The sequence below is a fragment of the Perca flavescens genome, chromosome 4 (genome assembly GCF_004354835.1).
Source record: "Perca flavescens isolate YP-PL-M2 chromosome 4, PFLA_1.0, whole genome shotgun sequence".
Taxonomy (NCBI): Eukaryota; Metazoa; Chordata; class Actinopteri; order Perciformes; family Percidae; genus Perca; species Perca flavescens.
In genome coordinates, this window is record NC_041334.1 from 24,523,293 (window position 1) to 24,544,877 (window position 21,585).

Here is a 21,585-nt window from a genome sequence, read left to right on the forward strand (position 1 = left end):
GGGACCTTTAAAGAGGACATGCACATGGAAAAGTCTTTGTTTAGTTAACTGTATTAATCCTTGTCTCAAAAGTCATGACAAGCAATTCAAAAAACTAAAGTATTAAGTATGTTATCTGTAGAAATACAACTCTGGTATTTGAAAGGATTAGTTGCAGGCCTTTTTAAAAAAGGAAGAAAAAAAAAGTTACACCAACAGCATCCATTGTCTAGTTATCGTCTATTTGGATTAACTACATTGACAAAAATAGTTGATACAGTTCTGCTTTGTTTATTACTAAAAAGAAAAATGAGTTTAGCACTGTACAGTCATTTTCCATTTGATAATTTCACAATAACTCAGCTTGATTTAATGCTGCATTTAGGATGATACTTTTCACCCACGGTGCAGTCTAAAATCCTTTACAACCGATGCCCAAAACATTTAGACATCACTTGGATTGCTAAGAATTTAACAAAAAAACGAAGAGGTGGTTATTTATTGTCTTTTTTTGTCCAGAAGGGTTAAATGCAGTCGATTCAACGTTTGTGTGAAGTATTTAGGCAGGGGACAGGACACGTTGACGTCAGCTCCATTGGTACCTGGCAGAATCAGCTGTCGAGCGAGCACATGTAGAGGAACATACCGGATCTTGCTCTGTTCCAATCCAAGCTTTCCCAGCACATGGTCAGGTAATTTCTGTGCACCAAAATGAACAAACTTGTGATTTAATATAGAAGATACTAAATGACAGAAACTGAGCTCCCCTCTGTTTGTATATGTTTAACAATATACCCACGTGAAAGCAAAAAAAACTCAAAGGTTTCACACTTGACAGGTTAGTAAATTAAAGCATGACCCAACAGATTTAAAAAAGGCCCTGTTTTGGATGCCAGTAGGTTTCAGGATTAGTAATGCCATAGTCTCGCATTGCATTGAAGAAAGGTGTGGCTGCACCACACATACATTCCAGGATAGAAAAAAAAACGCTCTGGGTTATTTGCATTTCTTTAAACCAATCACAATTGTCTATGGCAGCACCAAGGTCTGGACGCAGCGATGGTGGATCTGCTAAATTGTCTCAGGAAGGAACTTGTTTTGGTGGAATATTTGCACCCCGCAAAAGAAAACGCCACATAAAATATTAAATGAAGTTAACTGTTCACACAATACATAGTGAACTATTTAAATTAGCTGGATAAATGGTTAAATGTAATTTGCTCTTACCAGTGTATCACTATGTGTACTCTGTCCACAACAATCCCCACCAATCTGTCCCAGTTAGATGGTAAATGGTAAAAACAGGTAAAACATATTCTTTGTAAAACTACAATCGTTCCTCATAAGAACCAAGCAGGCCTGCCTTATTGCACAATCCAAATTTTCTTCTTGCCAAAACTTGCCATTTTCAGCTTGTTAGCTCGAAGTTTGTTGTTTCCGGAGAGCGGAACGGGAGTCAGGCAATTATCCTGGAAATTAACTTTGGTTGATTCAGACTAGTGAAGCCACAACCTTAAAGTGGTACAATAAGAATGTAAATGTTTGTCATGTGGGAGGGAGATGAAAGTAAACAACGCTGGTTGGCTTATCCCCAGCCCATAGTGTGACCGTTTACATTTCAATACATTTATAGGATACAAAGGCCATATTTGTGACATCACACTGACTATGTTTACATGCATATAATATTCCAAAAAAGGTATTATTCCGATTAAGCTGTGTACATGGCTAATGAAAGTGAATATTCCCATTTACATGCAGCCGTGCAAAAGACATTTTTCTTTCAGTTTTCCACCGGTGGCGGACTTGTTCGACCATGCGGACAGAGCATCCAAGTCGCCGTTGCGATGTTTGTGCATTTCCAAACACTTGTTGATATCCAAGTCTTTCATAATGTTTAAAAGTAGGTGTGTTTCTCCTTTTCTTTTGGGCATTCATCTCTACCGCAGCCTTGCAAACTGTTGGCTAATGGGTTGTGTACAACAACCATAGCAACTTACAGAGCTGACCGTAAGCCGTAAACAGGCAAGAGGCCGCAAACTGCAGGTAAAAACCCAGATTGAGACGCATATTCTGAATGCGCTGTACATGATCTACATGTCGAAAGAATACTGGCATATCCCACATGTCTTAATTGGAAAATGCTAAATTCGTAAAAAGATTCGGAATATTGTCATATTCAAAAGAATAGTGGAATATTAGTGTGCATGTAAACGTACTCCCTGTCGCCTGTTTATTTGAGGTGTAACTGCACATGGTATGCAGTTAATGTTCTACTGGCAATTGTTAACGTGTTCTTGGTGATACACTGTAAACATATTTTACCTGGGGTGCCAGTTTGCTCCAGTGGGAATATTTGTGGTCACCAAGAATGGGGCATGTCAGAGCAAGTGCCATGTGAACCCTCATCTGGTGCTTCACTTCTGTGGACACAAGAAAGCAACACAGAAAAAATGGGTCCAATCTTCTTAAAAATAAATTTCACAAACTGAATTGGCAGTTATTTTCCGGTGATAAATAAAGCACTTCCAGTGTCTTACCAGTAAAAGGCTGGAGCTCCACGAGGCTGCAACCACTGCTGCTTTCCAAGACTCTGTACTTGGTCACTGCAGGGTGGGCTTGCCTATGGGCGCGGACTTTGGTCACACCATCGCCTGCATCATTCATTTTGAAAAGAGGACTTAGAGCCATCTGAAATTTAAATAAATAAGTTCTTATGAATAGTTCTACATACAATACAACCAAAATTAATAATTATTTGAATCATTGACTAGTAATTTACTTGAAACTGTAAATAGACAATATACAGTAGGTATATATATATATATATATATATATACAGTAGGTCAATATGATGTGACCAACAGCAAGAAAACCCAAAGCATTCAATTTACTATATAACAAACAAAAAAAAAAAAGCAGCTCTTTGCAATTGTAAAGCTAAAACTGGTACTTGTTTTTGTTTTTTTTTACTAATGACTACAGCAAGTTTCACATTTGGAATTAAGTTTCTGTCAGTTGATGAACTGACTAATTATTACAGCATTAAAACCACAAAATAGGAGACACCTTGTAGTGTGGCCGAGAGCCTGTGACCTCTCTCTCTATGATGGGGATGTCAATCACTCCTTCAGATGGAACAGGTACACCAACTGTGATGACCCTGAGGAGGAACAGTGAGTACATTAAAGACTGGCAAACATGTTATTGTAGCATGATCTTTAAGTCCTATTTTAACCACTTTTCTCCCCCTCACTATGTCTTACCAGTACTTTCTCTGCACTTGGTTATTTCTGTGAAGGTTGAGTATGTGCTTGACTACTTCTTCACTCCTGGCCAGCAGGAGGGCTCCTGTTGTTTCCTTCTCCAGCCTCAGACAGGGGAGCAGCTGAGAATCAGACTTGATTTTCATCCCATCCATCATTTTGGAGAGAACATGAAGCACAGAGGAGATTGATGTCGCCCCACAGTCATCTGAGAGCAACGACAACAACAAATGTGCACGTACTCAGGTCCAGATACTCTCATGCTTCAGCATGACTCAACACTTCTGTCAATATCTTGTAATTTAAACCTATTCCGTAACTAATACTGCAATACTATACAGTAACATTATTGGAATAGAACTCTACCAATATATCAGCAGACCAATACTGGCCCATGTTGACTTAATATCAGTATGAGCACATTTAGGCTTGCAATTAATTAAGGCTTTTTCTTTATCCATTAATCTGCTGAACAGTTTTTGGTCTATAGAAATTTCAGAAAAAATAAGTCCATTATAAGAAATATTTGAGTGCACTATTACAAAAATAATAATTGAAGTCCAAAAAGTCCTGACATTTAAGCTGGAACCAGAGAGTTTGTGGCATTTTACTTGGACAATTACAAGATTAATTCACTTTAATTAATTAACCAAGTTGACACAAACTGTCTTTTACTGTACTCAAAATACTAAAATCAGTGTAAATCAGTAAACTGTCTTTAGCTCCTGTTGGTTTACCTCTGACAGGAACGCCATAAGGTTTGTTGATGACAACTACATCTTTGTCCTGGTACAGCACGGCTCTGTGCAGGTGTTTGGCCAGCACGTTAGGATGAACATGTTGTAGCTGCAGACTGAACCGTTTCAGCTCCATCACCCTCTTCTGCTGGCCGGATAGCGGAGGCTCTGCCGCCCGTGGCTTCCTCCACTCCTGCTGGACCTGCCGCGCCAGGTCGACCGCCCTCAGCCGGGGCTTCTCCCCCGTGTCGGAGCCCGGAGTCTGTTCAGCGGCAGTGGCCTGGCTGCGGCTGAGGGGCGGCGCTGCCTCCGGACACCGGCAGCAGTTGGTCCACGGTTTGACCCGAGTTAAGACGACGTTCAAACCGGATTTCCAGTCACTACAGGATAGTCTCCTATAGCTGTTCATTGTGAAGTATAGCTAGCTACGCAGTTCACATTAGCTTGGAGATACACACAACTCCAGAGGACACATGCTCGCTGTTTCCGGCTTTCGACCTCCGGGCCGCACCTTTCAGAATAAAGGCGTACAAACTTTATTTTCCACACAAGAAAATACAAAATTCTAATATTTTAACAGCTGTGATTTTGGTGACACATACACTAGTTCAGTCAAATAAATATTTGTTTTGGATGTGTGGTTGTTAGAGGCTGACTTAACATTAATGGCCTGCAGTTTAATGCTCACACAACAATTTTGTCAAGTTGCTTTAAAAAAAAGAAAGAAAATCCATGTATGCAGCAATTTCCTGTGGTGTTGTGTCGTATTTCCTTTTTTCTGACAATAGGAATGCTCGTTTGTGAACCCGCCGCTGCCCGTTTTGTTGATGCTACTGAATATAATGGTGATTAGAGAACACCGCCCGTCTGGTAGATAATGAGGTATAAACCGAATGTAATTGTTGTCACTCCAAGTTGCTCTATGGTCTCTGAGCATACACCGTTTTTTTATTTTGGTTTTTCTGAAAATGTAATTTTATTTCGCGAAACTGCTCCTAAATGGTATTGCTCATGCATTGCTCGACCAGAAATTCCTCGCAGGCTTCATTAAATCAGAGGGAGAGGTCCACGTTTTGGTTTTACACAGTAGCCTATGTATATGCTATAAAAAGCTGCAGACATGAAGATCACAGACAGCGTGTTACGAAGTTTCAGGGTTGCCAGAACATATCGAGAAAATTCCCAGAAAGTCAACTGTGTGGACTTCAGCCCAAATGGTGAAAATGCAATATCAAGCAGCGACGACGACTGCATTGTGTTATATGACATCCGGGAGGGAAAGTAAGTGGCCAATTTGCATTTATGCCTAAAATATATGAAAATAAATTTCCATATTTAAATTGTTAATTATCTTTAGATGAGTTGGTCCGTATATGTGTCTGGACCATTGCAGTATAGCATCTTTACTGCGTTTCATCAGGTGATTAAATGATTAACAGGTTTTAATATTCTGTCCTGTCTCAGACCTAAAAGCACCCTGTTCAGTAAGAAGTATGGAGTAGACCTCATCCGTTACACACATGGCGATACGCAGACAGTGGTCTACAGCTCCAACAAACTAGATGGTAATAACGCAGTACTGACAGTTGCTGGCTCAAAGCACCAAAAAACAATGTTAACTATAGTAAAAATATATTTGCTCTGATGTGTTTTGGTAAATCAAATATTGATTTTGTGTCTTGTAGATACCATCCGATATCTGTCACTAACTGACAACCAGTACATCAGGTATTTCCCAGGTCACACTGCAAGGTGAGTAAAATAAAGTAAGGATATGGTATGCTAGATATGGATTTGAACAAAGAAGTCTATTTCCACTCACAAACCAATTATAAATACAAGGAATGCACACTAGGTGGAAAAGTACTATCAAAGTATATGCACATTAGGGCTGTAACTAACAATTATTTCCATAATCGATGAATCTGCTAGTTATTTTATAGATTTATCATTTGGTCTATCAAACATCAGAAAACAGTTAAAAATGGCCGTTACAATTTCCTGTCATTTCCTGTCTTGTTTTGTCCAACCAACAGCCCAAAACTTAAAATATTCAGTTGACCAACCGATAAATTGACTAATCATTGCAGCTCTTATGCACATCAGATTTAAAAAAAATAAAAATATCTTCACATTTCCACTCAATTGTTTACAAATACACAACGAAAGAATAGTAGCATGTTTACCTCTTTCACAGCTGACAGTTACTCAGTTCTCCACAGGCATCAGAGGTTTCACTTTGTCTTATCTGGTCTTTTATTGTCTTATTTCTGTGCATGTCTTCTCCAAAATGATCGTTTATTACTTCAGGTTGAAATTTGTTTCTTTTGTAATCTTTTTTTTTTTTTTTTTATAGAGTTATTGCACTCTCCATGTCACCAGTCGATGATACATTTATCTCGGGCTCGTTGGACAAAACAATCCGGATCTGGGATCTGCGTGCTCCAAACTGTCAAGTGAGTAGGCTGGAAAATGACACTTCCTCTGTTCTCTGTGGGCACTTTTCTCAAATGTATAATTACATCTACTGCTACAGCTCTTACTGCATTAGATTAGGAATTTCCAGATTACTGCACAGCAAGGTACTGTACATCTGTAGTTACCAAACCCCCTTTTAGTAGGCATTTGTCCTGTGCCCACTGGGTGTCCCCAGACCTGCTTTAGGAACCACTGCTACACTTGGTCTGAATCTCACTTCCCTTAAATTTAATTCATGGTTCCTCCACTTGCTTCCCTTCCTCGCGTCTTAGTTCGTGCCACCGCGGAAGCATGGGGGAGAGGGAGGAAATCATGCGAGGAGAGAGGAAATGAGGAAATGGGTTTTCAGAGGGATAAGAAGTCCTTTCCTCTGAAGCGTCACATGAATTTGTCAGCTGTATACGCGGAATGAGCAACGGCTTTCAGCAGCTCGTCTTCCGGGAAGGCTGCTCTCATATCTCCTTGCTCATAGCTCTGAGGAGCTATCAAATAAGAGAAGTGAGATTCAGTGTGGGATCTGCCCTCTCAATGCTACAAGACATTGTACTATAAACAGACTCAATTTGGGAGAGGAGGAGAGGCATTAATGTGAAAAATGTACGACAGAAACTGCAGTCATTAATTAGGAAGGCTGAAATATTAGCAGCATACTTTTACAATATCTCTATAAAAATCCGGACTTCCTGTTGCAATTGTCACTTTTTTTTTTCTTGGATTTATTTTGATGCGTTTGTTTCAGGGTCTGACTAACCCGCTGGGGAAACCTGTATGCTCCTTTGACCCTGATGGGTTGATATTTGCTGCTGGGGTGGAATCACAGGCCATTAAACTATACGATCTCCGTGCTTTTGACAAGGTAAAATGCAAATAACTGTGTTAGTAAGTTCAGTAAGATTTGACCTGCTTTATTGTTTTCTCTGGTATATTTATAATGTGTTTTATCTTTCTGTAAAAAAGGGTCCCTTTGCCTCATTTGAGACGAGGTTTAATCGCTTCTGTGACTGGACTGGGCTTAAATTCAGTAACGATGGAAAACAGATTCTCATCTCCACCAATGGAGGGATGATTCGTGTCCTGAATGCTTTCAATGGATCTGTGCTGCACACTTTTTCTGTAAGACAATTTTAAATCACGTCTGTCTGTTTATTAGTATGATTACTTGAATGTTTTCCTATCTTTACTTATTTTAAGGGCTACAACAACAGTAAAGGCATCTCCCTGGAGGCCTGCTTCACTCCTGATTCTCAGTTTGTCATGATTGGTAAGCCTAAAACCTGTCACTTTTAGTGTTTTGGTTTCTTCCTGTAAGATCTCTCTGGTGACTGTGTTCAAATGTGTCTTGGTGTGCAGGCTCAGAGGACGGCAGAGTCCATGTTTGGAGCACTGAGAGTGGGATGAAGGTGGCTGTGCTGGATGGGAAACATCCAGGACCCATCAACACTCTGCAGTTTAACCCCAGATACATGACATTTGCCAGTGCCTGCACTAACATGGTGAGATCAAACTTATCACATCAGTCTCTCATGTACAGTAACTGCTGCTCGACAAACTGCTATGAACAGAGTGCTCATTCGCAATTTCTTCTTCTGTTTTCTTAACAGACATTTTGGCTCCCGTGTATTGATGACTCATAGAGGGACATTGCCAAAGGGAACTCTCGTTGTAAAACACATCCTGATGTAAGATTATGTGTTGGACTGCCTTCCTTGGCCTGATAGTTTAACAGAGAAAAAAAAAACATTTTAAACTTTTTACCTGCAGTATTTTTAAACTTTTAAAAGGGTTGATGCTGTTGATGCTGTTGTGACAAAAAAATCCCACATACCTCAGTTCTTTTTAACGCAATTCAGATACATTACATTCCGCTAACATTTCAACCATATATTGTAAAATTTAACTAATTCATAATCAGTGTGTTTATTGTTCGAATTTTTGATAATAAAGTGTTTTAGATGAAAATAAGCTACTGTTTTTCCTTTTTTGACATCCTTAGTTTTATCATACATCGGATAACTACTAGGGCTCAAACTAGTGATTATTTTCGATATAAATTAATCTGACCTTTTTTTCCAACAAAAGTAATTTGTAATAAAAAAAATGGTGGAAAAATTGGAATCACAATTTCTAAAAGTCCCATCTTTTATTAATTGTTTCGACAATAGATACATGGGAAACATTTACTAAGAAAATTTTGATTATTATATTGTTGCTTCTCAAAACATTGGCAATAAGATGAAAATACAAGTTCCTCAGCAGCAAACCAATCTGTGAACACACATGCAAGCGTGAGAGAAACACAGTCAGTTTTAATTAATTTAATGAATGGGTTTTTTTCCTTTTTTTGCGCACATAAAGTGTGTCTTCCTGAAGTAGAGGAAAGGGTGGGGGTTCTGTTGAATAATGTATAGATGCTTGGGTTGAGTACTCACCACTGAGTGAATAATGGATGATCCCATCACAGGTAACCTCACAGGTACACACTTATCTTTCTCTCACCTCCGTGTGTGTGTGTGTGTGTGTGTGTGTGTGTGATGGAACCAACTCTTCTAGTGTTCAAACAAGTTATCTGGAGCTCTTTACCCCACACTTTGGAATGAAAGGCGTTTATATATTGGCATATGAAGCATCACACTCATATTTTAATACTGTGGCGTGCTGGTGCCCCCCCCCCTCCATTCTTGCTCTATTGAACATGTTGAAATGTAGCTGTCAGATTGTTGCTCGGTGTCACATTTCTGTGACCAGGTAGCTGGAATTTAATATCATGCAGACTGCCTGAGCCGATCAGCCTACCTAGTCTCTATGTTAATAAGTGATACAAAAAAAATGTCATTACATGTGGCGCACTGACAGCATCTGAACACACTGTACTGACCACATGATGTCATGAGCGGTGGATTTCTTCATGGCCTCAAACGCAGTACAGTACAGGATATTATGTGACTTGGGAGACGCTCCCCCACCAAGACTTTTAAAGTTGTGGTTATTGATACGCAAAGAGTTTTAGATCAGTGGTTAGGGTGGCATATCCACTGACAGGCACGTTATTACTCATCAGCCACAGTTCCGCAGATTGTATTTCAGGTGTTAGGAATCCCCCGAGTCACCGTCGAGGCGTTTTTGTCACTGATGCGCATGGGTCCATCTGTCTGCCATCAGTGTAGAGGCATTCTACCTGCTGAGAAAGAAGAGCGAAGACACAGGACTTGGTCCTTCTTGCATGAGTGGAGTGTGAAGCTGAAGGCCAAAAGATGTCACACCAAACCGGAATTGACGGTAAGTTTTCTTAAAGCAGAGTGTTTTATGTATTAGTCTAGTTGCCTCCAAATCCAGTTTTAAGTGTTTTTTTAAATTTCCTTTTGAGCTTTTGAGCTGTGCCCCAGCATGTAATACAACCTAACAATCTATTCTCTGAAATCCTCTTTTAGGATCGTCTTCCTGATCACTCTAAATAATTGGGTACTGTAAAGGTTAAACATCTATAAGCCTGTACATTATAGAACTGATTCACAGTTAAAATGTCTGTCTTCTATGATGTGATACCAGTAATCGTGTTCTTTAGCACCTACAGGCATTTATGGATAGTTTAAGAGCTACGTATAGGCAATGTGTGTGTTATGGCATCTGGTAATTGGAGCGTTGGGGGACGGGGTTGGCAGAAGCGTTCCTCTCTCACCTTTCTCACCTGACTTTACATCATTTATGAGACCTCTGTGTTTGGTAACCATAGTGAGAGAGAAGCACTGAGTGCAATACATAGCTAAATCTGCTTTTCAGTACCAAACTAGCATTAATAGGTTTGGAAATTGGGGGGTAATTAGGCTGTTTTACCATTCAGAGTTGAATTTCACCGTGGTTCTTTGGTATACGTCCCCTGTCTGAGTCACTGGTGATGGTGTGACTATGTGGCAGAGGATCAAATGTTCTCCCTGAAGTGGAGTCTCAGGTTCTTACCTACCCAACTCTGTCTCCCTTGCTTTCAACCCCCCATCCTCAGTTTTGACTTGTCCGCCTTATATTTGGTTACTTTAGCAACATCTGAGCTGAAAGAGTTTCTGGCCCGAGCGAGGGGAGGTGCCATCAGAATAATGAAGATTGTCATCAGAAATGGTAAACATTAGATGGTTTTTTTTTTTACATTCAGAAAGATTTGACACAAGTACGCTTTCAGGGGACTTGTTCTGAATCCTCAGATGCTGATACGTGTTTTTTGTCTGCAGAGGAGTTGGTGTTAGATTCATACAGAGAGCCAGCACACAGCTGGGACAAGGATTACGATCAGTTCCTGCTTCCTCTGCTTACGCCTCAGGAACCCTGCTATATCCTCTACCGTCTGGACTCCCTGAATGCACAGGGATATGAGTGGATCTTCATCGCCTGGTCACCTGACCAATCACCAGTATGTCTGGAGTGGCTGATAGACATGTTGTCACTGATCACTGATCAAATTTAGTTATTCAAAGTCTGCTGTCAAATTGATTGTATTAAAAATGACCCTAACCCCTAAAAAAGATTTTGCAGGATGGAAAAACTTAAACTGAACTAAATTAAGCCTTTCTTTAAAACTACCATAAAACTTAAACTTGATTAACATTTTAAATTAATTTTCAAACGCAGGCAAAAAAAAAAATGTTGACACAATTTTACTTTTTATTTTATTTTTTATACATAAGGTAAGCTTGGATTGTAATTGTTATTATTTGAAGGTTGAAATAATAACTACAATTGATTTATTGTTTATGTGGTATTACACAACAGCTACATTAAACACATTTAACATATGTGTTCTTTAGCTACATCGTTCCACCTTTAAATTACAATTTGTACCAAAAATTACTAAAACATGTCAGAAACTAAATAAAAAACAATTAGATGTTGTGTATATGTACAATAGAAAACGCCATTGTGTCTAAGAGAATATAATCATGTTTTAAGTCATAAAACACTGCTTTGAATAATAAGTTGTGGCTTTATTGTTTTTCCACAAAAAAAATTATATCTACGTCTTCCCCCTTATTGAAAACCCCCAAATCTATGAATATTCACATATTGTTCAGTTCAAAAGTTTATTACTGGACACAAGATGTCTCCTACTTCAATGAAAAGTCTATTCTCAGTGTGCGTTGGAGGCTTTAGGTTTCCACATCACACTTGTGTTGCATACTGTTGCATACTGGCTCATGATTCTCTTCCAAACTAGTTGTGATGTCATAAATCTTGCTGGTATGTACACACCCTAAACTCAGATTTCCCTCTTCAGCAGCTTGTTGTTAAAAAAAAAACGCCTCCTAGTGTCAAACTCTGCATATACATCATTCTCCACAGTGACAATAATAATAATAACAATAAGGCAAAACACATCTATGTATTCGGGGTGCTTTAAAAACTATACCCTCTCTCAACACAACATACACAAAATGGCTATAGAAATCTAAAGTTACGCAAAATCCCAAACCATAATTAAACCATAGTTAATGTTTACTGCATCCTCCTGTCCTGGCACCCGTTAGGTGAGGCAGAAGATGGTGTATGCAGCGACCCGTGCCACACTGAAGAAAGAGTTTGGAGGAGGTCACATTAAAGATGAAATGTTTGGCACAGTCGAGGTGAGTAGAATCCCTCCAGCATGACGACTGATCAGTGACTCTTTGACTGCTGGTGATTAAGTACCATCCTGTTTGTGTGGCTGTTTGCAGGATGACCTGTGCTTCCAGGGATACCTGCGACACATGTCCTCCTGCTGCTCCCCGGCTCCGCTAACAGCAGCTGAGCAGGAATTACAACGAATTAAAGTCACAGAGGTAAAATTTAAACAATACAAACTGAATATGATATGAACCGCATACATACATTAGGTGTATTCATTCTGTGTACTTTTTTTTTTTTTCCTGCAGGATAAAGTTGTGTGGGTACGTTTACTTTCTTGCTTTCTTCCTAATTCAATTCAACTGTGTGTGCATGAAGAAGATATTTAAAAACTGTCTCTTATGTCCACAGGATGAACGTAGACGAATTGGAACTCCAACAGCACGAGCAAGGGTTTGTTACAATGTGTTTGACTCACTGGCATTTCATTTTCTGTCATTGGTTGGGACCTATCAGGTGATTAGGGTTGGTCCCACCTTTCCCAGCTGCAACATTGGGATGATGAACACATTGATGCATCACTAATTGTAGTGCAGTAGTATAGTGTATATGATTCTGGAGTTGGCCATTCTGCTAGATTAATACTTTTGCTTTCAGTGCTGTATATTTTGGTGCTGATGCTTTTGTGCTTTTGCACAAGTACGATTTTGAATGCAGGACTTTTCACTTGTAACAGTGTTTTTGCAACGTACTATTGTTGCTTTTGCTTGAGTGAAGGATCTGATTACTTCTTCCACCACTGCATATATTACATTGATTTGCAATGGGCCATGGTCTACTCAATTACTACAGCTCAATGTTGAGACATATTTGATTTTGTTTTTTTGTTTTGATTTTACTGATTAGAGCTGGGTCCTGTATTATGTTGTATTGGGGTTTGGTGTTGTTGTTATTGTTGTTGTTATTATTGCTGCTGCTTCTGCTACAGCTAATGGGGGGTTCCTAATAAATGAAATTAAATATCAGCTCTGAGTTTTGTATGTTTATTTTTTATTTATTTTTATCCTGCAGGTTACAATGGAGTTTGGCTTGGACAAAAGGGCACAGACTCTTCAAGGTCTTGCATTCCCATTACAAGAAGAGGCCAAACGAGCTCTGCAGCAACTCAAGCAGAGACGCATCAACTACATACAGCTGGTGAGCCTGGATAGAAAACCTTTTACTAATTATACACAGCGTGCAAAACATGCAACATATTCCTTGAAAACGAAAAAAACAAGCCGTCAGGAACAAACTGTGTATTAGTGTTTGTCAGTCAAATTGGATGTGCATGACTTGACCCCTGAACAGATCTTGTTTGTGTATGTCGTGTTGCAGAGGCTGGATGTGGAGAAAGAGACCATTGAGCTGGTTCACACCAAACCAACGGAGACCCACGAGCTTCCCTACAGGATTCCCACGGATTCACCTAGATACCACTTCTTCATCTTCAAACATTCCCACCAGGGCCAGCGGCAGGAGGCACTGGGTCAGTACACAGGCTCACTGCAGGTGTGAGCACAGTGGTGGGCTAATGCGGCGAGGGAAAGTAACATCATGCTCTCTATTTATTAAGTATCTAGTATATAGAGATATCAAATTCTATCATTTAGCTTTCAGTTTTCGAAAATCAGAAGGGAGCTCCATGTCAATAATATATACATTATGATATTATTTTTTTTTTTCTGCATGTTAGTCCTAGAATCTCCTATAACCAGTAGGCGATATGAGGGGGGATGCTATTCCCTTTGTTGCATGCATGCACCTTGTTAACCTGCTATCCCCACTCTCCATCCCCTATTTCTGTGTGCCGATCTGACAGCCATATTCTGCTTCATGACGAATCATGCACAAGATGAGGCTTGGGATGTACCTCGTATGATTTCATGTGACAAATAAAATTGACTGGTTGACTGTAGCAGAGAGAGTGCAGGGGCTGAAGGGTTGTTTAGTTGAATATGTTAGTCAAGTTGGCCTGACTCATTCATCCTGTAATTGACTAAGGTTTGTGCAAGTTAGAATCTATGGCCCTGATCATGGCTCAGAAATACCAGTAGCCTAACTGTGTATTGATAAATTCATGTCGCTGTCTATGGTGCTAAAGTAGATTCGTAAATTCGCTAGTCACGGGTAAACGAAAGAAACCGTGTCTGTCCCCCCTGGTAAAAATTAACAAATCAAATTTGTTTTCAACATATATTAACAATAATCACGGAACTTCTTTTTTTTAAAAATTATGTTGTGAGCATTTTTAGGCCTATATTAGACAGAACAGCTAAATATAGGAAAGTGGGAAAGACATGCAGAAAAGAGCCGTAGTTTGTTATTGAACCCACGGCCGCAAAGAATGAGCCTCTGTTCATGGGGCACACGCTCATCCAGGTGAGCTACCCAGGCACCTTAGATCATGTAACGTTAATGTGAAAGGAACCCACAGAAAATTATTACTCGATTCTGCAGTTTCACACCTCTTAAAAACCTCATTTCTAACAGCAGCATGCATCTGTTTTTCAGTGATAAACCCACTGTAAAATATCTGTCCAGCACCAAACAATAGACTGACGAAGTTAGCTGGTTAACATAGTGGAGCATTTAGCAGCTAAAGAGCCAAATGTTTCACTCAGGAGTTGGTGGGGACCAAAACAGAGCAAAAAAGGTAGTGGATATTGGACATACATTTGTCAGGTTTGAAACATGAAATATGAATGATAATGTTGCTCTGTGGCAGGATGTAAATTGACAACTTTTTGTCTCATTAAGTGACAATATGTCAATGCTGTGTTTTCAGTTTGTTCCACTGCCCCCAAGTGGCTAAAATGTTACTCATTCGTTTCAGCAGCTCCTATTGACTAGTTTTCACCTCCACTTCTGTTTGGTTAAGGTCAAGTGATAGCACCTCTGCTTAAGTACTGGGTGTTCTAGTACTCTGTCCACCCCTGGTGTAGTGTGTAGTTTAGAGAAGGTGGTTAGAGTGTTTTTTTTTAGCGTCTGAGAGGTTTCTTTTTCATAGCACAAAGAACTTTACAGTAACAGCAGACATGTGAGTAAATCTCATCCAGTGAAGTCACAAATATCAGCTGCTTAAGTGACGACTTCACATTCCTTCCAGTGTTCATATATTCGATGCCTGGGTACACCTGTAGTATCAAGGAACGGATGTTATATTCCAGCTGTAAGAACAGGCTACTGGACGATGTGGAGAGAGACTACCAGCTAGAGGTCACCAAAAAGGTACAGGTCACCCAAATCACCCACAAACAATAATAATAATATAATATATCACTGTAGAGATAAACAGTAAACAAAGTCACCATAAATTATGTATAAACTGGTTATATTGAAAAGAGTAGCCATTACTGTGTGTGTGTGTGTGTGTGTGTGTGTGTGTGTGTGTGTGTGTGTGTGTGTGTGTGTGTGTGTGTGTGTGTGTGTGTGTGTGTGTGTGTGTGTGTGTGTGTGTAGATGGAGATAGACAATGGCGACGGCCTGACAGAAGACTTTCTGTACGAGGAGGTCCACCCAATTGAACACACCTTAAAGCAGGCCTTTGCCAAGCCCCGCGGACCAGGAGGGATGAGGGGTAACAAACGCCTTATCAAGGATGCAGGGGAGAACGGGGAAGAAAGTTAGACGTTATACACATACACATACACACACACACACACACACACACACACACACACACACACACACACAAGTACACAAGCACACCTACACAATATTTATATTTTGACTTGTTATTTGACTGTTAAGCTTTTAGCCATTTCTTCTTTTTACTTGCGAAAAACACATTTTACACTGAAAACAGGGAAAAAATAAATCCAACATAAAGCAGAATTTATATATATTTTCCGGTGGTAAAAGAAAAGCTCTTAAATGTAAACATTTGTATGAAAGTGATAGCTAAGCTGTTAGTGATAGCTGTTAGTAGTTTTAGTCTAACCAGGATAGTTAGCTGATATGTGGACATATCTTTTGGTTTATTAAGATTAAATGTATTTGAATTGTACATGATAAGTCCTAATAAAGTGGCAGTATTGTGAGATAGTAATAATAATGTAATTATAATGTGGGGGGCAATCTACAAAGTCTTTAACTTCTTGTTACATCATACTTATCCACCAGTGTGTCATTGCAAACTATAGTGCAGCCAAACATTTTTCAAACCCACAAAACTTTATTTTCACTTTTAGTGGAGATCCAAAACGTTCTGGAGATACCAAATATGTCAGGCTAAATTTAGGGGAAATGTGTATAAAATGATGCACAAAACACTTATAATATGTTACTATGTGGATGTAAATATAGTTTCAATAAAGACTTTGAACAACAGATTGATACACCTCTCATGTTTCTACGTTTAACACGAAGCTACAGCCAGGTAGCTTATTTTACCATAAAGCCTGGAAACAAGGGAAAACGCCTATCCTGGCTCTGTCCAATAATAACAAAATGTGCCTACCAGCACCTCTCAAGCTTACTAATTATATCTTGTTTGTTTAATCCGTACAAAACCCAAGTGTAGAGCCCTTAAATAACAACGATTATTATATATATTATAATTAATGATTATTATCACGAGTATCACTAATATTGATTCAGGTATTCACAATCATTGGGGAATGGCTATGACATTTCTGTTTTAGGTTGGATTATCTTGTATATTGCCTAGGTAAAGGCAGCCTATGCTTTACCCACGGTTCCACATGCAAATTCATCCACATCACATTCACAGTTGCCTTTGCCTTCTTCAGTCACCTGAGCGAGGTTTGACTAAACTCAGCTGAAGGCTGTTGTTGTACATGGTCCTACAATAAAATGTTTTCTTTATTTTCTAGCATTTGTGTCTTCATTTCTCTCTGACTGCGTGTGTGTGTGTGTGTGTGTGAGAGAGAGATATATCCTATAGTCATGCAGGTCAGCAGCAGCAGCAAGGATCAAGGCTCAGTAGTTGAGGTCAATTGGTTGCGTGCGTGTGTTCCAAGAAGTCCCTCTACTCAGAAACCTTCAGCTGGGCAGTTCTGCTGTTTTCATACCTCTTGGGAAATGATGATGATGTGAACATGTTTTCCTGGAAACATGGTTCAGAGCTAAAGGGCAGTTTTCAAGTAGCTGTTATCTTTGTGGGAACTGTGTGGTGGGTGATGATGAACTTTGACTGAAAACGTACTGACTTCTAACATAACACGGTTCAGTTAATTTCCTGGGCAACAAAACAACCATATTTGCAGGCAATTTTCTTTATGATGATACAACAAGAAATAAAAAATGGAAAGGTTATTGTTCAAAGCATGATGGGAAGAGAGAGATAATTAGTAACATTAGCAGTCGGATGTTAATCATTTAAAGGGGGCATGTCATTAAAAACTCGATTGCCACTTAGGAGCTCCATAATTTAATCTTATTGTGAAAGCCGTACAGGAAGTAGTGTGGGTTGACAGTGTGCTTGTTGATCGAGCGCAGTGAAACTGCTGGCGCTGAAACACAAAACCTTTAGTGGAAACAGATTCCGGGAACCTCGGTCAATCCAAACTGAGCTAAGCTGTTTTCTGTCCTGCAGTTCACTGAATATAGAGCACACACTCCGGCTCGGCCGCACAGCTTCACTTACAGCAGACCACCGGTCACACGGATATTTTTTTTTCTAATTTTTATGAATACAACAGAACAAGGAATATTTTCTCTTGTTCGCCATCATTTGAGAATATTCCGCCCTTAAGATTAATTATTAACTGTAAGAAAGTGCTGGATTATTCACTGGACTATTTTTTCCAACTGTTTACCAAACTGATCACGATCCTTATGATTCTCTTTGATTTAAGGTAAGATTGAAATGACAAAAAAATAAAAATTGGTTCATGTTTTTTCAAAGTCTTGTATTCTAGAATTTTCGAATAAATAATGTAATTGCATATGTACAATTGCAGTATTTATTCATGAAGAAATTATGATGCCTGAATGATTGCAAGACTAAAAGCCTGGGAATTTTCTAGGCCCATTAATTAGTTATTTTTAATTATGTCTGCGTTGTGTGGGCTTTTGGTTGTTTAGGGTTTTTTGCTAGCAGATTTATTTTATGTTTTAGTATGTTGGTTTTGTAACATAAGTGCATTTACTTACTGTTATTAATTACTGTACTACATTTATTTGATTACTTCAGTGACTAGTTACTTTGCAGATTCATATTAATAGTACAAAGACATCAATAAATAAATCATGATGTATTTTTATGGATGAAGATTTTATTTATCCTTAGTGAAATGCAGAAGCTATCCAACAGTATATAAAGTAATTAAAGTTAGCCCCACCTTTACCAGCTGCAACATTGAAATGATGTACATATTAATGCATCAGTAATTACAATTCAATAATGTATACAAAATACAATATTCGCAAATGGGCCATTCTGCTGAGTACTTTAAGTATATTATTATATTGATGCTAATACTATTTAAAAAAAAATGAATTCTGGACTTGTAATGGAGTATGTTTACTCTGTGGTAATTATTGCTACTTTTAGTTAAGTAAAAACCCTAAGTAAAAAACCTAAGTACTTCTACTAGTGGTTGGTTGGTTTTGTGCTTGTTAGCTAATTTTAGACAGGCAACAAAAAAATATATTTATTGTCTTTAATGTAATTTGTCTTACTGTCAGTCTGAAATGGTTGCCTGGGCAGTGACCACTTTTCATTATGAGGAGCGAGGAGGTTCATTATGGGCGGCATGAACCTCCTCCAGCCTGTGACCCAGCAGAGGACCTCCGCTGCATCACCACATCCTTCCAGTATCTACGGACCTCAGGTACACCAGCAATCTCACGGATTTTCACTTCACATTTTATTTCATTGAAATACAACATCCTACTGTTTTGAGTCCATCTCCTTTAAGTGTTATTTATTTGGTATGGTAGACATTTGGGGTGGGGTAAGATTGCACAGCACATGGCTTTGCGGGAGGTATTGCAGAAATATAGGACTCAAACTTAACTCCACCAGCAGTAAAACCATTCGTATGGCTACATTCACCAAAACTACATTCATTTAATAATAATAAAAAGTGATATCCAAACCATCTGTCTAATCCCAGGCTGGTACTGGGGCTCCATCTCAGCGGGTGAAGCTCGGGAAGCTCTCCTAAAAAAGTCTGAAGGCACATTTCTGGTGCGGGACAGCAGTCATCCTCAGTACATGCTGGCCCTGTCAGTGAAGACCCGATGTGGACCTACCAGTGTACGCATAGAGTACAGCAGGGGCTCTTTCTGGCTGGACTCCATTTCCCCAGGCCTGCCTCACCTGCAGTCCTTCCCAGATGTTCTCAGCCTCATACAGCACTACACGGCCTCAGGCCACAAGCCACAAGCCCAGGCGTCTAATGACAGCCATCCCCAAACAAAGCCTGACCCTGCCAAACACATGGCTAAGGACAGCGGAGTGCCTCTCAAGCTGACGCAGCCCTTGCACAAGCCAGAGGCTTTCCCTTCTTTGCAGCACCTGACTCGCATCACCATCAACAGACACACAAACTGGCCTGACCAACTGCCACTCCCAAAGCCTCTGCTGCACTACCTGCAGGACTATCGTTTCCACATATGAGGGTCTATGTCCCTCTGGTGCAGGACACCATGGAGTGTGACCCTGACATGGGTCAGGGTCAGACCATGACCACACACTGTGAATCTGGAACCCCAGGCAACAGTGATGGCCCAGAAGGGGGATATTGAAATGAATGAGCTCAGTCTTACTACAATGCTACATTTGTTCTCCAGAATATTTTTTTATTATTATTATTTTCATATGTCTGTTTCTGCTACTATAAATTGATTTATTTCTAAAATGCCAATATGTGAGTTTTTTTTAAATCTGTATTTGTCTTATTTCCCACCAGTAAGAATAGTGTCACATAGCTTTTTGCATGCTTCAAACCAGTGGTCCCAATTGTTTTTACATCTTAGACAACCCAAAATGATCAATAATAGACCAATGAAAAAACAGCTACTGGTTGCTTGTTGTTCCAGTAGAGATATCATTAGAAATAATTTGGATTTTTCTCTTAGGATCTCTGTTTTTCTTTGCTTCGTAGCTCGTTTTGTAGGGCCTGAGGTTTGCAGAGTGTTCAACAAAGCAATGTTTATTCACTCTTCATGAAATCAATGAACCTACTGAACTATGGTTAAGCCAAAAGTGACCTCATGTAACACTTTTGGTCACTATTATGTTCATCACAAAATCTCTTAAACATGTATTTTCATTCTTTTTATTTAGTGTTATGGCTGTCCTGATATAGCATGTGTTTTGATCATAGATAGATAGATATACTTTATTGATTGCCAAGGGGAAATTCAAGAATTCATTTGTTTGAAGCCAAGAGAAGGCTACACAGAGAATGTCACTGTGACTTCTTTCGTGTCTGGGTTTTATGGACATCAAATCTAATCACAGTACAATTAAAGATTTAAGTAGTTGAGGGTACATTGATACAACATGCTATTTCCAATATTATGAAGTCAGGCAGACATTAAATGACTTGCAGACTGATGGGGCAGAGGTGGGTGACTAATTATTTTAAAAGATTTTACAAAAGACAGGGTTAAGTGTTTATTTTATATGTATTTTTAATGTGCAGAATCATTTTCCTACAATCAGATATCTTCTTACAAAATCATTACCATAATGAACATTAAAGGCAGTTTGTGGAAAAAACTGTCATCATAAATGCGTTTCTGTGAATTTTTAGAGAAATAAACCTCAGAAATGTTTCCCTTTTTTCAAAGTGTGTCTTTTTTCATTTTTAAAAGACTGGCCACTTGAACATACATAAGGTATTAGTATTACTGTTTTCATGGAAACACGCTTAAGTTGGTTTCCAGGAGGTGGAACTGAGCAGAGCTGAGAAAGCCTCTTATCAGGATTAGAGTAAGAGCTGCAGTTATTAATACACCGCTGCACCAACTGAGAATGGACTATCTCTCTCTGTCTGTCCCAACCTATCAGTCTGAAACGTTTAAATAATTTTTCAGTCCAAATTTAAATTATCAGCATAATCAAAACACTTTTCTTATTACAAGCTCTATCAGCTTCATGAAAGCATAGATGTTTCTGACCTGCAGTCAATATCATCCTTGCACCAGGTCTGACTAAACAACTGACAGAGAATAAGTAGCTGTAGCTGACATTCATGCATATGTCAGACTTGCACCATAAACACCTAGTAGTGGAAGAAATACTCATATCCTTACTTTATGTAGAAGTAGCAATATTATGATTCAAAGTCTTGTCAGCAAAGTGTACTTAATGTTTTCAATGTAAATGTACACATAATGCAATAGCTCCCTTCAGAGAGTAATATTATATATATTATATTAATTGATTATAATTAAAGATGTGTCAATGTGTCAATGTGTCAACAGCTTTTTTACTTGCCTGAGGTGGAGCTAATTTGAATAATGTTGGGTAGTGTAACCTATATCAATGCAATACAGATTATAAAATTGGAATTTGCAAA

General features: G+C 39.1%; 3 protein-coding genes across 5 annotated transcripts; 2 read left to right on the forward strand and 1 right to left on the reverse strand.

The window, feature by feature from the left end:
- Positions 1–202: 202 nt before the first annotated feature.
- rpusd4 (RNA pseudouridine synthase D4) lies at positions 203–4,511 on the reverse strand. The gene is made up of 6 exons (XM_028575287.1): positions 3,983–4,511; positions 3,246–3,453; positions 3,049–3,142; positions 2,520–2,670; positions 2,305–2,402; positions 203–678 (listed from the first exon to the last, which is right to left on the reverse strand). The coding sequence occupies exons 1-6, from the start codon at positions 4,389–4,391 to the stop codon at positions 478–480; spliced, it is 1,161 nt and encodes a 386-aa protein (XP_028431088.1). The 5' UTR covers positions 4,392–4,511; the 3' UTR covers positions 203–477.
- Positions 4,079–15,715, forward strand: twf2b (twinfilin actin-binding protein 2b). 3 transcript variants are annotated; one of them, XM_028575294.1, is made up of 17 exons: positions 4,079–5,263; positions 5,447–5,547; positions 5,668–5,734; positions 6,339–6,438; positions 7,200–7,316; positions 7,418–7,573; positions 7,652–7,721; positions 7,811–7,953; positions 10,686–10,859; positions 11,971–12,066; positions 12,157–12,261; positions 12,355–12,369; positions 12,458–12,499; positions 13,118–13,243; positions 13,424–13,574; positions 15,195–15,316; positions 15,548–15,715. In XM_028575294.1, the coding sequence occupies exons 1-17, from the start codon at positions 5,103–5,105 to the stop codon at positions 15,713–15,715; spliced, it is 1,914 nt and encodes a 637-aa protein (XP_028431095.1). In that variant the 5' UTR covers positions 4,079–5,102. The 3 variants fall into 3 exon arrangements, with proteins under 3 accessions (XP_028431095.1, XP_028431094.1, XP_028431093.1); XM_028575292.1 differs by lacking the exons at positions 4,079–5,263; positions 5,447–5,547; positions 5,668–5,734; ... (3 more) ...; positions 7,652–7,721; positions 7,811–7,953 and adding exons at positions 9,616–9,736; positions 10,493–10,570 and having other exon boundaries at positions 10,681–10,859; XM_028575293.1 differs by lacking the exons at positions 10,686–10,859; positions 11,971–12,066; positions 12,157–12,261; ... (4 more) ...; positions 15,195–15,316; positions 15,548–15,715 and adding an exon at positions 8,062–8,187 and having other exon boundaries at positions 4,176–5,263.
- A 3,030-nt stretch (positions 15,716–18,745) lies between these two features.
- cishb (cytokine inducible SH2-containing protein b) lies at positions 18,746–20,757 on the forward strand. The gene is given in 3 exon segments (XM_028575308.1): positions 18,746–18,799; positions 18,801–18,885; positions 19,171–20,757. Coding segments are annotated over 3 exon segments (645 nt in total). The 3' UTR covers positions 19,677–20,757.
- The last annotated feature ends 828 nt before the right edge of the window (positions 20,758–21,585 follow it).

What these genes read in the sequence shown, in the direction of transcription:
- rpusd4 (XM_028575287.1), bottom strand. Translation starts at nt 4,391, where the DNA reads ATGAACAGCTATAGGAGACTATCCTGTAGTGACTGGAAATCCGGTTTG. An exon ending in TTATGGCGTTCCTGTCAGAG is followed by an intron (nt 3,454 to 3,982) that starts GTAAACCAACAG and finishes CGTTGCTCTCAG; the next exon opens with ATGACTGTGGGGCGACATCA. An exon ending in GGAGCAAACTGGCACCCCAG is followed by an intron (nt 679 to 2,304) that starts GTAAAATATGTT and finishes TTTGGTGCACAG; the next exon opens with AAATTACCTGACCATGTGCT.
- twf2b (XM_028575294.1), top strand. Translation starts at nt 5,103, where the DNA reads ATGAAGATCACAGACAGCGTGTTACGAAGTTTCAGGGTTGCCAGAACA. An exon ending in TTCCCAGGTCACACTGCAAG is followed by an intron (nt 5,735 to 6,338) that starts GTGAGTAAAATA and finishes TTTTTTTTATAG; the next exon opens with AGTTATTGCACTCTCCATGT. An exon ending in AAATGTTTGGCACAGTCGAG is followed by an intron (nt 12,067 to 12,156) that starts GTGAGTAGAATC and finishes GGCTGTTTGCAG; the next exon opens with GATGACCTGTGCTTCCAGGG.